This window comes from Diabrotica virgifera, chromosome 10 (assembly GCF_917563875.1).
Source record: "Diabrotica virgifera virgifera chromosome 10, PGI_DIABVI_V3a".
Taxonomy (NCBI): domain Eukaryota; kingdom Metazoa; phylum Arthropoda; class Insecta; order Coleoptera; family Chrysomelidae; genus Diabrotica; species Diabrotica virgifera.
In genome coordinates this window covers 67,118,538-67,135,053 of record NC_065452.1, presented here as the reverse complement: position 1 = coordinate 67,135,053, position 16,516 = coordinate 67,118,538, and the positions used below count along the sequence as shown (strand labels likewise).

Sequence of the window (16,516 nt, the reverse complement as noted above, 5' to 3'; positions counted from 1 at the left end):
GAAGAATATGATGATTGGATTTCCAGTGCCGTTTCATTAGGTAAATTTTGTAAAATTTTGATTTTTTAATTTTTGATATTCAATTCCGCCCTCTAGCGGTGGACCTACAATCATAAAAATAATTTCCAGGCTTTTCCCGAGGCAACTTTTGTTATAAATATTTTTTTCTCAAAGCTGTGCTATAAACAGTTCCTGAGATATGGCCGAGAGCCATTCTTATTGGGACACCCGGTACATTTATATACAGGGTGTCCAGAAACTCTACCGACAAACGAAGACAGGAGATTCCTCAGATAATTTTAAGATATTTTAACCCAATTCATCTAGTCCGAAAATGCTTCCTAAGGGAGTTGGAGCTCTTTGAAGATGGCGTCTTGTAATTAGTTTTTCTTAAATAACTCCAGAACGCTTCTATTGAGAAAAACGAAAATTGGTACACATATTTATCTTGCAGAGATAAATCGATTCCATGTATTGCGAATTTCTAGTACCGCTCATAGGCGTCAGTTTTGGGTAGGGTAACTGTTATTTTATCGCATAACTTTTTTATCTTTAAAATTTTTAAGCATTTTTGACTCTGGATTATTCAATTGTGAGGTATTCTGCAACTAAAAGGTACTCGTGTTTTAAGTCGATAGGATACACCGTTTTCTAGAAAAATCGATTTGAAATTTTTCTTTTTTTGAATTTCCAAAAAAAATTCAAAAAAACACTATTTAGAAATCCGAAAACTGGTACGTTTATTTATATTTCAGAGATGAATCGATTTCATTAATTGCGAATTTCTAGTACGGGTCATATGCGTCCGTTTTGGGTAGGTCAACGGTTATTTAATCGCATAACATTTTTGTCTTTAGTTTTTAAGCATTTTTGATTCTAGCTAATTAAGTTATGAGGTATTCTAGTACCAAAAGTTACTCTTGCTTTAAGTTGGTAAAATACACCGTTTTTTTGAAAAAAATTTTTAAGTAAAAAAACGAAAAATTTTCTAATTGTTTTTTTTTTTTTAGAAAACCGTGTGTCCTACCGACTTAAGCAAGACTACCTTTTAGTACTAGAATACCTCACAATTTAATAATCCAGTGTCAAAAATGTATAAAAGTTTAGACAAAAAAGTTATGCGATAAAATAATCGCTGTCCTACCCAAAACGGACGCTTATGATCGCTACTAGAAATTCGCAATAGATGGAATCGATTTATCCCTGGAAGATAAATATACGTACCGAGTTTCGTTTTTCTGAATTAAAGTGTTCTGGATGTATTTAAGAAAAACTAATTACAAGATGCCATTTTCAAAGAGCTCTAGTTCCCTTAGGAAGCATTTTAGGACTAGGTGAATTGAGCTAAATTGTCTTGAAATTATCTGAAGAATATCCTGTCTTCGTTTGTCGGTAGAGTTTCTGGACAGCCTGTATAAGTGCACCTTGAAATTGAGAAGCATAGTAGTCGCAGAACAATTCTCACTGTATGGTGAGTCAGTTGTGGCAAAGGAGATTTGCCGATTGGGCACAGTTTTTCTAGTGTTAGTTAGTCGGGTTAATTTTGAATACTTTCTCCATTACTTTATGAATGTGTAGTATTATGGTTCTCATAGAACCTGGGTCTGATCAAGTATGTATTTTCAGAAGCCGGTCCAAAGTGCACAATACCTTTATAACCATCAAAATTCACCCTATCCTACTCATGTAGTTGATTTTCCTAATTGCCTTAACATTAAATTCCTCATCTTCATATAGGCTTTTGCAGCTATATTTGTTTGAAAAAGATTCGAACCTCACTTTCGAATTCGCATCCCAGTAGAATCTTGACATTACTTTTAGCTTCATATCAAGTCTTGCCCATTTCTTCGTAGAAACGTTCTTTCGTATCTAGGGGCATGTGCACAAGATGATTGATTATCAAGAGCTTTTATTATAGGCTTATAGATGTATTCATTCACCATTTTTACACAATCACTTCAATTTTGGATCCCTTTATGACAATAAAACTCATGCTATGCGTATTTTTTGAGATATGATTTCTGCAAAATATTGTAAAAATCTTCTTTTTATCTTTTTTTAAAGACTTTATTTTTGTATACTTAGTCTTTCGACTAGATTAATTTTGTTAACTATTATAACTCTTAGTTTCCATGAGTTGATTAACTTCCGTTCAACTATCTACAGACTTGCTTATCTAATTGATATTTTTCTTAATCTGTTTAGGTGAGACCGAAGAAAGATCCATTGAGATGGCCTATATTGGATGAAAATAACGAGCAAACGGAGGAAATCCTTGCCAAAGTAGTTCCACCTCCGCCATTACCTAAAACTCTTAGAGAAAGACAGCTTGATAACTTAAATCCTGATGTAGCTGAATTTATTCCTTCTGATCTAGAACAAAAGAAACAAAAATTCAACACTTTAGTAAACGGAAACCAGGATTCTGTAAAAGAAAAACCAAAAGATAAGAATGAAGATGAAGAAAACTGGAGAGAGGTGAAGAGAAAAAATAAAGAAAATAAGGTCAAAAAAGAGTCTAAGGTCAAGTCTTTTGAGAGAGAAGAGCTCGATTTTCATTTTGATGAAGAGTTAGATCAAGAAGTGCCAACTGGACGACAAAATACATTTAATGAATGGTAAGGAAATAATTATCTTTCAGTTTATTTATTCGGTTTTGTTATTTATGTTGGGATTTTAAATGCAAATATATTGTGTGTTATTATAGGCATCAGTATAATTATAACCATAATTAATATCATTATTATCTTTGCCTTTATCTCTATGTTTGGTTGGCTTTCCTACCTCATTTTCCATAAGTTTCTATATTGATGACATCAATATCAATCCTCTTCGAAAGTATGTTTCGTCAGTCTCCTATCATGTCTTATTGGACTTTACTCCCTCCAAGAACTAGACATTCAGCAATGCTTATTATTGCGTAATTATGTGTTGCCACATTTAGACTTCCTCTAATAAATTCATTTTTAAAAATGTATAAACATTTTCAATTTCTTTGCAACACGAAAATGCAGCAGCTGCATAATACTCTGGTTAAATCGGAGAGTGCAGGAAGAGTCTATACCGGTTTCGGAGGTATTTTCCCCCTCATCAGTAATCCCATATCCTCTTCTCTCCGATTTCCCCAGGTATCATACTTTGGGCCTTCCCGAATTGCAAAGAAAGAAATATCACGGATGAACTAGGGCCATCTGCCGAAAAACAAAGTAAGTTATTAATCGAAGTAGCACAGAAAACGACAATAAATATCGTTTCCGTACCACCAGATTGACAACAGGTGGAATACTTTCTTTGGTTACACCTGAGATTTTCAAAATTTATAAATCATACAGAATGCCGAGGAAATTAAGATAAGAGAATTTTAAATAATTCACAACTCATCTGCTCAGCGTGGTAAAAGCCCAACAAGAAAGATTCCTTAATACTCAAACAAAAGAGTTAATGAATTAAAAATGTATAAACATTTTCAATTTCTTTGCAACATGAAAATGCAGCAGCTGCATAATACTCTGGTTAAATCGGAGAGTGCAGGAAAAGTCTATACCGGTTTCGGAGATCTTTTTCCCCTCATCAGTAGTCCCATATCCTCTTCTCTCCGATTTCCCCAGGTATCATACTTTGGGCCTTCCCGAATTGCAAAGAAAGAAATGTCACGGATGAACTAGGGCCATCTACCGAAAAACAAAGTAAGTTATCAATCGAAGTAGCACAGAAAACGACAATAAATATCGTTTCCGTACCACCTTATTGACAACAGGTGGAATACTTTCTTTGGTTGCACCTCCTTTTAAATTCATTTTTAATTTTTCCGTTTTTGTCACTTACCTAATCCATATAAATATGCATTCTCATTTCTGCAATATAATATCTTTGTTCTTCTCTCTTTTTAACTACCCCATATTTAGTCCTTTATATCATAATCTACTTTTTTTTTATCGTATGGCATAGATACAATAAGAACACATAATTTAAAAAAAAGTATATAAAACATTACATGAAGTATCACAAACGAACATCTAATGTATTAATATAATGTAAAACATTTTCGGTTGCATTCAGGAGCTCATCGAAAACTCCAGGGTACCGCCTTCGGGGGCATTCCTCAATAATGTGGCGGACGGTCTGCCTTTGCGCACCACAGTCACACTCAGGAGTAAGGGCCTTTCCCCATCTATGCAAGCTGTCAGCACATCTACCGGTACCTGTTCTTATTCTGTTCAGCGCCGTCCATGTATTGCGGGGCAGTTCAAAGCCTGGCGGTTTCTGATCGATACAGGCCATTTGGTGTGATTCCTGTGGTGAGTCGCTCTCCCATTGTCTTCTCCAAGCGTTGGTGAGGCCGAAATGTTCCTGATGTAGGCAGGTGGCCCTTAACAATGGGGGATATCTGGAGCGCAGTCTGTGCATTTCGATATCAAGCTTATCATGGTGGATGGGTAGTTGATGGTTAGCCTCGATTTTTCGATATTCTCTGAGAAGAGAATTCAGAGAACTGCCAAAACAGATCCCTGTGGCAGTCCATTGCTGAGCTTCATTTGGACACTTCTTAAGTTGCCCATTGTGACGTGAAAAGGTCTGTCGGTGAGCATGCTATCAACGAGTTTGGTTACCTTTTGGCATGGGATGGCACGGATCAGTTTGCAGATTAGTCCTTGTCTCCAGATGGTGTCGTATGCAGCTGATAGGTCAATGAAAGCAACGGATGTTTTTTGCTCTCTTTGAAAACCTGTTTCAACATGTGTTGTTAGGGATAGGATCTGATCTGTGCAGCTGCGGTTAGGTCTGAACCTTGCTTGCTCAATAGGTATCACCCCAAATATGTTGTTACTAATTCTATTGTGGCTTAAGCGTTGCAACAGTTTATAGACACAGCTCAGCAGTGCAATCGGTCGGTAGTTTTGAGGTTGATCATTTGCTTTTCCTGGTTTCAATATGGCTATAATGGAGGCCTTTTTAAGGGAATGGGGATTTCTCCTGATTTTAATATATCTGTGTAGAAATCAGCCAGCCATTTCCTAGCATATTTGCCACAATGGAGTAAAAATTCTGGATGTATTTTATCGGAGCCGGGTGCCTTTCCAGACTTAATTTCTGATATTGCTGAGGTAATTTCTTCTGGAGTAAACTCGTCAGAGTATTCAGATGTAGGCGGGCATGCAGACCTTAGTATTTTTATCTAACAATAAAACACTGAAAACGTTTGTTTTCTATACTTCCACAAACTTTATTATATCTAAGTGACTACAGCTGTTTCGGCGGAGTGCCTTTCTCAAGTGATATAGTTTACAATGTGTTTGCCTTTTTAAGTCTTCAACTGAAGAGGTTGAGGAGTGGGGAGCTGTTTGTCTCGAGTTGGTCATTCAGAATTATATCTGTATTTTTCAGTTTATTAATTTCCATAGATTCTAAAAAAGATAGCTTAAGGCCTTTATTTTGAATATGTAGAATTTGAAACTCTTCATTGAAAGAATGATTATGATCTAGAAGGTGAAGTGCGTATGTAGAAGTGTCTGTTTTTCTATTGTTGAATGCCCTTTTGTGTTCTGCTATCCGTTTGTCAAAAGTTCTGCCAGTTTGACCGATGTACGTTTTCGGACAGTCACCACAAGTTAGTTTGTACACACCACTCTGTAGTTGCTTTCTCTTTCGGCTTTTATTGTTCTTAATATATTTGCTTAAGTTGTTGTTAGTTCTGAAAGCTGGTGTTATTCCTTTCTTTTTTATGTATCTGGCTATTGTTGTTGTTATCTTGCCAGTATATGTGAGAGAGCAGAAGGTACTGGGTTCTTTCTGTGGTGGTGGATACACTAATTTAAGGGCTTTCTTATGGAGTTTTTGGTTTAAAATTTTGTTAACTGTTTGTTCGTTATAGCCGTTGTTTACTGCTATTTGTTTAATGATGTTTACTTCTATTTCGAAGTTATCTTTTGTCATGGGAATTTCTGTCAGTCTATGTATCATGCTATGGTAGGCTGCTAATTTGTGTTGTGTAGGATGGGATGATGAATTGTGTATAGTTGTGTCAGTATGGGTAGGTTTATGATATACGGAGAATTCATGTTTGTTGTGTAGTCTGGAAATCGTTACATCTAGAAAGTTTATGGAGTTATTCTGTTCTGTTTCTATTGTAAACTCAATATTATTATGAAGTGAATTAATATATGATAGAAATTGGTCAAGTTGTCTGTTAGTTCCTGTAAAGCATACTAGTATATCATCCACGTATCAGATGTTACACCATCCCGTATTTAAACAGTTCTTATATTGGTGGAGATACGCAATTGCTATCAGATATATCAGATATTGAAGATAGCAATTGCTATCAGATATATTTATGAACCAACTTGAAACAACAATTTCTAAACATCCCGTATTTAAACAGTTCTTATATTGGTGGAGATACGTGGATGATATACTAGTATGCTTTACAGGAACTAACAGACAACTTGACCAATTTCTATCATATATTAATTCACTTCATAATAATATTGAGTTTACAATAGAAACAGAACAGAATAACTCCATAAACTTTCTAGATGTAACGATTTCCAGACTACACAACAAACATGAGTTCTCCGTATATCATAAACCTACCCATACTGACACAACTATACACAATTCATCATCCCATCCTACACAACACAAATTAGCAGCCTACCATAGCATGATACATAGACTGACAGAAATTCCCATGACAAAAAATAACTTCGAAATAGAACTAAACATCATTAAACAAATAGCAGTAAACAACGGCTATAACGAACAAACAGTTAACAAAATTTTAAACCAAAAACTCCATAAGAAAGCCCTTAAATTAGTGTATCCACCACCACAGAAAGAACCCAGTACCTTCTGCTCTCTCACATATACTGGCAAGATAACAACAACAATAGCCAGATACATAAAAAAGAAAGGAATAACACCAGCTTTCAGAACTAACAACAACTTAAGCAAATATATTAAGAACAATAAAAGCCGAAAGAGAAAACAACTACAGAGTGGTGTGTACAAACTAACTTGTGGTGACTGTCCGAAAACGTACATCGGTCAAACTGGCAGAACTTTTGACAAACGGATAGCAGAACACAAAAGGGCATTCAACAATAGAAAAACAGACACTTCTACATACGCACCTCACCTTCTAGATCATAATCATTCTTTCAATGAAGAGTTTCAAATTCTACATATTCAAAATAAAGGCCTTAAGCTATCTTTTTTAGAATCTATGGAAATTAATAAACTGAAAAATACAGATATAATTCTGAATGGCCAACTCGAGACAAACAGCTCCCCACTCCTCAACCTCTTCAGTTGAAGACTTAAAAAGGCAAACACATTGTAAACTATATCACTTGAGAAAGGCACTCCGCCGAAACAGCTGTAGTCACTTAGATATAATAAAGTTTGTGGAAGTATAGAAAACAAACGTTTTCAGTGTTTTATTGTTAGATAAAATGAACTTCCATCAAGTAACGGTCGAATCCATCAATTACTTAGTATTTTTAGTTGTTGTTTTACTTTGGTGGTGTGGTCACGATCTCTAGGTGCCCTTGAGTTTGATACAATGTGGGAGGCCACTCTGTTGGGAACTATTGGTACTTTGTCTCTAGTTGAGTGTCTGCTACTACCAAGTTTTCTAAGTAAGGACCACGCTTTTCTGCTTGATTTACTAAAGTCTAGTTTTTCCACAGTTTTCATCCATTTTTGCCGTCTGGCTGCATCCAAACTGTGCAGCAGTTCGTCCGCAATTTCTCGGTCTTGGCTTTCGTTGTATTCTTGATACAATTTTTCGCATTTTTCATCCCATCCTGGGACATAATCTCTACGATATCCTCTGGGTATAGTTTTCTTCGCTGTAGATATAACCGCGCCAACAAATCTCATATAGTTTGTACGTGTTGGGGTTATCCATCCGAGACATTTGTCCAATCTCGCAGTAAAAGTCACACAATCTGCTTTTTTAAAGTTCCACCTAGGTCGAGGGAAAGATGTTATTATTGGTATTTTGATGCCAACTTCTATTACAACTGGTCTATGTTGGCTATGTGGAAAATCTGGGAGCACTGTACGTGAAGCTGTCAGGGGTTGATTGTTTTCGTTTGTGGAGACAAAGCATGGGTCTGGGTTGTATTCTCGCCTCCAGGCTGCAGATCGAAAAGTTCCCCTATCTTTAGCGTCAAATACTAAATACGTGCCAACCCCTTCGCTCCAGTTTATCAAAGCCTCGCCGTTTTGATCACTTTGTCTATACTTCCATAGTTCATGATGGCTGTTGAAATCTCCGACATACACTGAGGGGTGTGGGTGGGCGTGAATAACATGCGGAGCCCACAGGACTGTCGGGGGTTTATAAATATTGCTGACAGTAATTTCGCCAATTTGTATGGTAACCGTATGAATGTTATTTATGTCTGATGTAGAACATATGTGTGCATTTTCTATTTTGTTTCAGACATAGGTTGCTACTCCATAAGCTGGATGGTAAGTTGCACCCAGTAAATCGTAGCCATGAATTCTTCCTCTAGCGAGAATTTGTTCCTCGTTTTCTACATGGGTTTCCTGAATTGCGACTACGTCGATATTATTTTCAATGAGTACCTTTTGAAGGTACTCATATTTACTTCTACCAATACCTTCTATATTTAAATGGCATATTCGGACGCTTGGTCCGAGTCGTTTTGTTGTTTGGTCCTGAGAAGGTCCCTTTAAGTTGTTGGTTGGAGACATATCTTATTTTTGTAATGTATTCTTGCCAGGAGATCTAGAGATTCTAGATTGTCTGGCTGCCTATTGTGCTAGTTCATTTAGCATGACCCAGGGTGCACGTGCAGTATTCTACTACGGACGCGAACTAGCTTTACACCCCATAATCTAGTACCCCCCATCATAATCTAGTAAATTTTTTTTAACTACTATATATAGATCCTTTTGTTGGTTAAAACAAAGATTATCCAAAACAATGAGAGGTCTTAGATCTTAAAAATCTAAAACTTCTATCGTTGGAACCAAGATTCTAATGACAACCTGAATTCGTGCCTTCTAAAATTTGCAAGGTAAGCGAACGATGAGTAAAGCAGAGTACGGGGAATCTCAGATTGCATTCCACGTTCCGTCAATTCATCTAGGTAAAATTCCATCGAATCTTGATTCCTTGTATTCAGGAGTAAAACTAAAAGAAAATGAAATGGCAGTTAATATTTCATTCCTTTTCAGAGGCAACCACCATCCTCTTACGTACGTTTCACGCTTTTGGGATCTTCAGAGAGGCCATCTTACTAAGCAAAATTATATGAAATAATTTGCTATTAGATGCAGTAGCGACATCTATTTAAAACAATGAGAAGTCTTAGATCCGAACATTTAAACCTTCTATCGTTGGAACCAAGATTCTCGTGATAACCTGAATTCGTGCCTTCTAAAATTTGCAAGGCAAACGAACGATGACTAAAGCAGACTAGGGGGAATCTAAGATTGCATTCCACGTCCCGTCATTCATTCAAAGATTATCCATTTTTAAGTATGTAATTGAAAAAATAATTACAAATCTCTTACTTATCTTTAAAGAGTTTTTTATTAATGATTATTATCTTATTTAGGCCACCAGAAGACGATTCAGATGAACTGAGTGACAGAGACGTCAATAAATTGTTAATTGTAACACAAAACACAACTTCAACCCCAAGGGCACCTAAACATGAAGGGTATGATCGGACCGGTGATTGGACTACTCGAGTTAAAATGAGTCAAGATCTCATTCAGGCTATAAATGATGGACTTTTTTATTACGAAGAGGACTTATGGACTGATCAAGATTATGTAAGTATCTCAAACAATTTCTAAAGTTATGTTCATTTTGAAAATTATATAAATCTTTCCATGGTTACCACCAAAAAATAGAATAGCAAAAGATTCTAGTTCTCCTCTAAATCACTTTCAGTATTTTTAAAACAGATACAACTCTTATTCAGATGTCTAAAATTGTTGTATACAGTCCTACAATTAATACATTTTTCCATATCTTATGGCTTTAATTTAGGCGTTAGAGTCTAATAAGCCGCTTTTTCGGTTCTCAACCTCATACCACTTTCTGGCACAACAATGATACAACTGAAAGCAACACTGAAAAACTTCATATCATTCATGTTTATGCTCCAACTGCTGATAAACTAGAAGAGGCAAATCTATTCTTCTACGCCGAAATAAAACATCTGATGTCCCACACCAAGAAGAGTGAGATAACTTTTATTCTAGGTGTCTTTTCTCTAACGCTAAAGTAGACAAGGGAAGCTTCGACAACACTGTTGAAGACTAAGGACTGGGAATAATAAACGAAAGAGGCGAAACTTTAATTCAGTTCTCAAATGTTTGTTTCTGACACGTGGTTTAAAGTGCCCCCAGATACCTTTATACATGGAGATCTCCACAAGATACAGTAGATCATCAAGTTAGAAACCAAAAAGACCTAATACATCAATGTTAAAAGAGAAGGAAAATCATTGGATTATCCTCCGTATTATGATTCTTTTCTTTCATTTAGCCTCAAAAAGTCCACTGCTGAACATAGGCCTCCTCCCCTCGTTTCCAACCCCTTCTATCCTGCGCCGCTCTCATCCAGATTTTATTTAGCTTTAAGTCGTCAGTAGTCCATCTTGTAGGCGGTCGACCGACGCTTCTCTTGTCTTCTCTTGGCCTCCATTCTAATAGCCTCTTTGTCCATCGCCCATCTGTCATTCTGGCTATGTGTCCTGCCCATCTCCACTTCAACCTGGCATCCTTTCGATGACGTCAGAGCACAGATTACCAGAGTATTATGAATACATGAATAAAGGCCAAAATAATCAAGAGGCCGAATACACTACTATGGAAATTATAGAGCACACCTGAGAAGTCAGATTAAAAGTCAAATTCTGAACGCACAAGAGCATATCTTCTTCTTCTCGTAGCACTACAACCCGGGGTGGGTCTTTGCTGACTGCACAACTCGCTTCCATCTCGAACGCTCGTCCATGATAGTTGGGTCAGTGGGTGGCCCCATTGCTTTAAGTCTGACCATATATTGTCTCTTCATCGCATTCGTGGGCGTCTTAAGGGACTTCTTCCTGTGGGAGCTTCCTCCCAGATTAACTTGGCAAGATGGTTATTAGCGAGTCTATGGACATGACCAGTCCATCTTGGACAAGAGCATATATCACCTACAAATATCAAGTGACAGCATAAGAAATGGATGACTCCAGATATATTGACGGAACAACGGTAAAAAATTTTAAAAACACGCATATAGAAAAGTACAAACAAATTCAAAAACTTAAAAAAGTACAAAGTCAGGAACAGTGGACATTACTCGAAGTTTTATTACAGTATGAGCATCGGCGACCCATATTGCCACCAAGATCCTTTACCTGAAACCACAAAGCACTAATCCACACTATAATATAATACGCGAAAGCGTAAGCCATAATTTTAGTATGGGTACCGGGACACACAGGTGTGGAGGGCAATGAACGGGCTGACGCCTTGGCAAGACGGGACTCATCCACTCTGCCTGTGGAACCCGAACCTGTGATTGGGGTGACCTTCATTACTAGTAGGGGTAATCTCAAGGAGCTTCTTTTGTAGAGGTTCCAGGACTCCTCGGCCAATTGTTGAGGTATCAGACAGGCTAGGCTCCACATAGTGGGTTTCACAGCCCAACTTCTTCCCGACCATAGTAAAAGATGCTCCCTGATGGTCAGTATGCTCACCGGCCACTGTAGACTCCGGCGGCACCTTCATCTGCTTGGATTGGCGGATGGCACACGGTGCCGTCTATGTGATGAGGAGGAGTTAACCTCCACACATTGTCATGTCCTCTGGAAGTGTCCGGCATTGGCCTATCAGAGGTGGCAGATCCTGGGTTCAGTCTTTATGCAGCCGAGCCAGGTGGGGGAGTTGCCCTTGAAGAGATTTGTGGCTTTTTGTGAAGCCATAAGGTTGCTAAACGATTACAGGGCGGCAGGAGGAGCTCAGATTTGCAGCCCCTGGTGATTCTGACAGACATGGGAGCTCGGTGCAGCCTGGGCCCCAGAAACGCCGAAGACCATGTTCTTATGGACCTAGTCTGATAGGGGTGATACAATGGACCCGTCGCCGTAGGAAGTCTAAGTGTCTGAAGGGCTCACAAAGGGGCCCTGCCCCGATGTACCATATCATACCGTAAGCCATAATCCGAAGGAATTGAACGACGATGATGATGATGAAATGGAAAAATAAAATTGATTATTAATGTTTGTACTTTTACAATGGAATTGAATAGATAAACTGCTTGTGAACAATTTATATATTTTAACCATTACTTTTGTTCTGCAAAAATACATCGTCCCTGACAATGATTTATGAAGGTGACGTTTTTTTTTGGAATATTTCATATGATTCTATTGATTGATGAATTTTTATTTTATTCTGATGATATGCAACCTTGGTAATTCCATTATGACCATTGGTCACACCCCTAATTTAATAAACTATTAAAATAATTCTTCAAGCTCTCTTTTGCTTTAGTTAGTTTTCTCATTATTTAATTGTTTATCATAATTGTAGCTTTCTTTAACTGACACCACTTTATGTGTAAAGTCCTCTACGCCATGTGGTTTGTATCCACTTCATCAAAATACAACATGAGGAAAACTTGAAATTGAAACTACTTCTTTAGCAGAACGCTTATTCGAGACTATTATTTTTTATAGGAAAGAAGCTCAGTTGAGAGTTACAAGACTGTCACCGTTATTAGCCAAGAAGATTTTAGGAAAATAGCTCCACCCGCTCCAAAGAAACCAAATCCACAATTACCACCTCCACCACCCCCACTGGTATGTATCATCACGTATTACACTAAATAAGAACTTATTTAATAAGTGCTTACTGAGTAGCACTGTCAAAACTTTAATGATAAAAGGGTTTTGAACTCCATATGTGTAATGCGTTTTCGTATTTAATTTTTTTTATTAGGTTGATAGTCCTTCAAAACAACAGCAATCGGTTACCTCTATAAACAACAATAGGAAACCAAATACTACACCAAGTAGAAACGTTCCAAGGTTCTATGCCGTCGTTAAAGACGACCGACCTGATCCTAGTACTCCCAGGAAAAGGAAAACTAGACATTCAAGCAATCCTCCAGTCGAACAGCATGTTGGATGGATCATGGATGTCAGAGAACATCGGCTTCGTACTACATCAACTGGGTAAATATAAATTTTTATATAAAATTCCAAAGTCATTTCTGACAGTTTTACCATTTCTATGATCGCAATCTCAAAGCGTTGTGTAAAGTATTGTGTTAAAATATAAATATTTACAGAAGCAGCTATGGTACAAGCCCTAGTGATGCCCATTTGGGTACAAGTTGTGGAAGCTATGGTAGCGTACCCCAGGCTCTTCCATCTTTCCAACATCCATCACACGCCCTATTAAAGGACAATAACTTTACACAGCAGGCTTACCACAAATTTAGACAGAAGTGCTTGAAAGGTAAGTAGGTTTAAGTTCATACAATTACCCCTGTTGAGATGCCCCCCTCCCCCACCATGCGGAAATTAAAAAACAAATAGGGGTAAATTATTAGCTTTCATATCCCGCAGATTAAAAATTTTAAGCTGGTTACACTGGACAGGAATTTAATATTTTGGGGGAGCTGCGTCAACGTTGACTCAGCCCCCCTATTTAAAAATATAAATATTGAATCGATCTTTGAGGCAGAATTACGATCGATTTATGAGCTTTCGAAGTGATATAGTTTCGCTTTTGGAACTCATCCCCCTAACCCAAACATCCCTTTAATTGATTCAACTCAAGAGAAAAATAAAAATACATCGTATCGCGGATATAATTCGTATAGCGTATAAATTCTAAGAATAAACTCTTAAAATACGCACATTTCGATTATTGAGCTACAACCCATTCACAAGAAAACCTGCCCATCTTCCCGGCTTAAGAGAGAGTTGTACTTAAAATTAATAAAATTAATTATTTTGCGACTACATATCGTTTACTAATTCATGAGCTTGCAAAATACGCTCGTTTCAATTATTGAATTGCAGTTTCTTTTGTAGGAATATTGTATATTCCTGCCGTACGAAAACATAAGTTAGGTATACTTATAGAATATTAATTTACATTTTATCTAAATAAATTCTTTAATTGCCCAAAGTATACAATAATTTGTTTACATCGTGTAAATTATAAATAAAAAAAAATTAATTAATAGCAAATTATGAATGTTCTTGGGAAAAACACTTTTTTAAAAACTGAACTTCACAATTAAAAACTTTTATTTCGACAAACAAAGATTTTAGTTACAACTCAATAATTTAAAATCAGACTTTACTTTAACAATTAAATCAGACTATTTTAACTATTTTTTATCAGACTGAAAAATATTGATTTTTACATGGCCTTTTATAATTTTTATTATTGCTGAATTGCTGTTCCAATACGTCGCAATTAATTCCAGAATCTTCAACGCTGCGACGCGGCGGTACCTCGTGTTGATTCCACGTGGTAGAATATATTGGATGGTAGCGGTCGTTGTACTATAACTACTTAATCCCCTGAAGAAGTTTTGTAAGGGATGAACTAAAGTTTTGGATTGGCATCTCCTGGAATTTCGTTGCTAGAATTTGTTTTTGTATCTGTAACATATACAAGGCAAATAATTTTAATAAAAATCTATATAGGAGTTAACCAAAAAATGGCTATGGCTATGGTTCCATAATTTTGGGTTATTTTTTCTGGATGTTGTTCTTCCTTCGGAGAGTTCATGGAATTTGTCTAAAGGGATGTGGTCTATCCTGAATGGGTTGAATTTCTGTAGTCCTAATTTTTGGGAAGTATTCGCGATTTATCTGGAACGATTGCTCTTGAATTTAATAACTGGATATTTTGAAAAGTTAAATTTATTTTTTTCTTTATTATTTTTTTGGTTGTCTGTTAGTAATCTAAATCCTTGCTTGTCCCCGGTTGAGGGGAATTATTTCTGGTTTGTTTTTAAGTTTCTGTATCTTTAATTTCTTTCCTATCGTCTGGCTGATCTTGTGGGGAAAGTTCCGATTTAGTTTTTGATTTAGGTTGATGTTTTATGTTTTTCTTATGAACTGTAGCTTTTGATGTTTTTACAGTAACTTCGTTATTTTTCTTTATAAGTTTTGCAGAATATCGTGGAAGTAATTTATTCCTGGTGACTGTTTTTCGGGTATAAATTTTTGTGCTTGGTTTATACGTAATAGGGTCTTGTCTCGATTTGTTTCTATTTTCGATGACTTTATTTTTATTTTCTTGTATATGCTGATTTACTTCCTTGTATAATTCCTTTGTTATCTCTCTATGATTTTGAATATAATTATTCAGTATTACTTTCTGTATGTCAACGTCAAAGGGATCTTTTGCGTTGATATGTCCGTTTAATATGTCAATGGGTCTTAACTTCGTTGCTGAATGTATGGAATTATTGTACCCAATTATAGCGTATAGCATTTGTTCTTTTATCGGGAGCTTTGCCTTGGTGTTCCTTAGGATTCGAAGATATTCGATTAATGTAGAATGAAATCTCTCAATCATCCCGTTGGATTGCGGATTCTCTGGTGTCGTATAGTGGATTGAGATTTTATGAGAGTCTACAAATTCTTGTATTACTCCATTTTTGAATTCTGTACCATTGTCGGCTACTATCATTGTTGCGAGTCCATGATGGGTTATAAAAATTAATAGGGCGTTGAGTACATTGATTGCGTTTCCTCCATTTATTGGGTAGGCTTGTCCATACTTCGAAAATGCGTCTATTATGGTTAGAAACTTCTGTCCATCAGCCTGGAATAAATCGATGTGAACTATTTCTAGTGGTTTAGTGGGAGTTGGTGTAACCATAAATTTTGGTTTGGGAGAAAGTCTGTCATATTTATTTTCTTGACATATATCGCAGAAGTTTATGATATCTTCTATGTCTTTCTTCATGTTAGGCCAGTAATATCTTCTTCTTATTTGGCTTTCTGTTTCAGTTATTCCTCTATGGTTCGTTTTACCTTCATGATAGTTTTTTATAATTTCTTTTTGTTGTTCTTCTAGGTTAACATCTTCCAATAAAAGGTTACATTTTACCAAGTCATATGCGTTGTTTTTAAAAGTTTTCTTGATAATTTCGCAAATTTCTGCTTCAAATAAAATTGCATACTTCTTTTTCGGGTTGAGGTGTTCCTTAAAAATTTTTATGGTAACAGCTTTTAACTGATCTTTCGATAGCTGGATATGATAACGTCTTTTATTCGGTTTGTATAATTTCTGGAGGTCGTGGATTGTAGTTGACGATTTTGACTATAATTTGGTTATTGTAGAAGTTAAGTGGTTTTTCCGAAATAGGTATACCAAGAATTGGGTTTTCTACTGCTGTATGTATTGTTTCACTTCCGTCTTCATCCATGTTTTGATCTTCGTTTTCAACATTGTCTTCTGGGATGTTTTGATCTTCGGTTTCAACAGTGTCTTCTGG

General features: G+C 36.5%; 1 protein-coding gene across 2 annotated transcripts in view; it reads left to right on the top strand.

Moving 5' to 3' along the window:
- The window catches only part of LOC114340580 (la-related protein 1B), a 241,811-nt gene that overhangs the window by 162,920 nt on the left and 62,375 nt on the right, over nt 1–16,516 (top strand). For both annotated transcript variants that reach the window (XM_028291346.2, XM_028291345.2), the window contains 5 exons: nt 2,206–2,618; nt 9,597–9,816; nt 12,723–12,845; nt 12,985–13,220; nt 13,337–13,506. In XM_028291346.2, the coding sequence (XP_028147147.2) occupies nt 2,206–2,618; nt 9,597–9,816; nt 12,723–12,845; nt 12,985–13,220; nt 13,337–13,506 (1,162 nt within the window). The remainder of the gene's footprint in view (nt 1–2,205; nt 2,619–9,596; nt 9,817–12,722; nt 12,846–12,984; nt 13,221–13,336; nt 13,507–16,516) is intronic.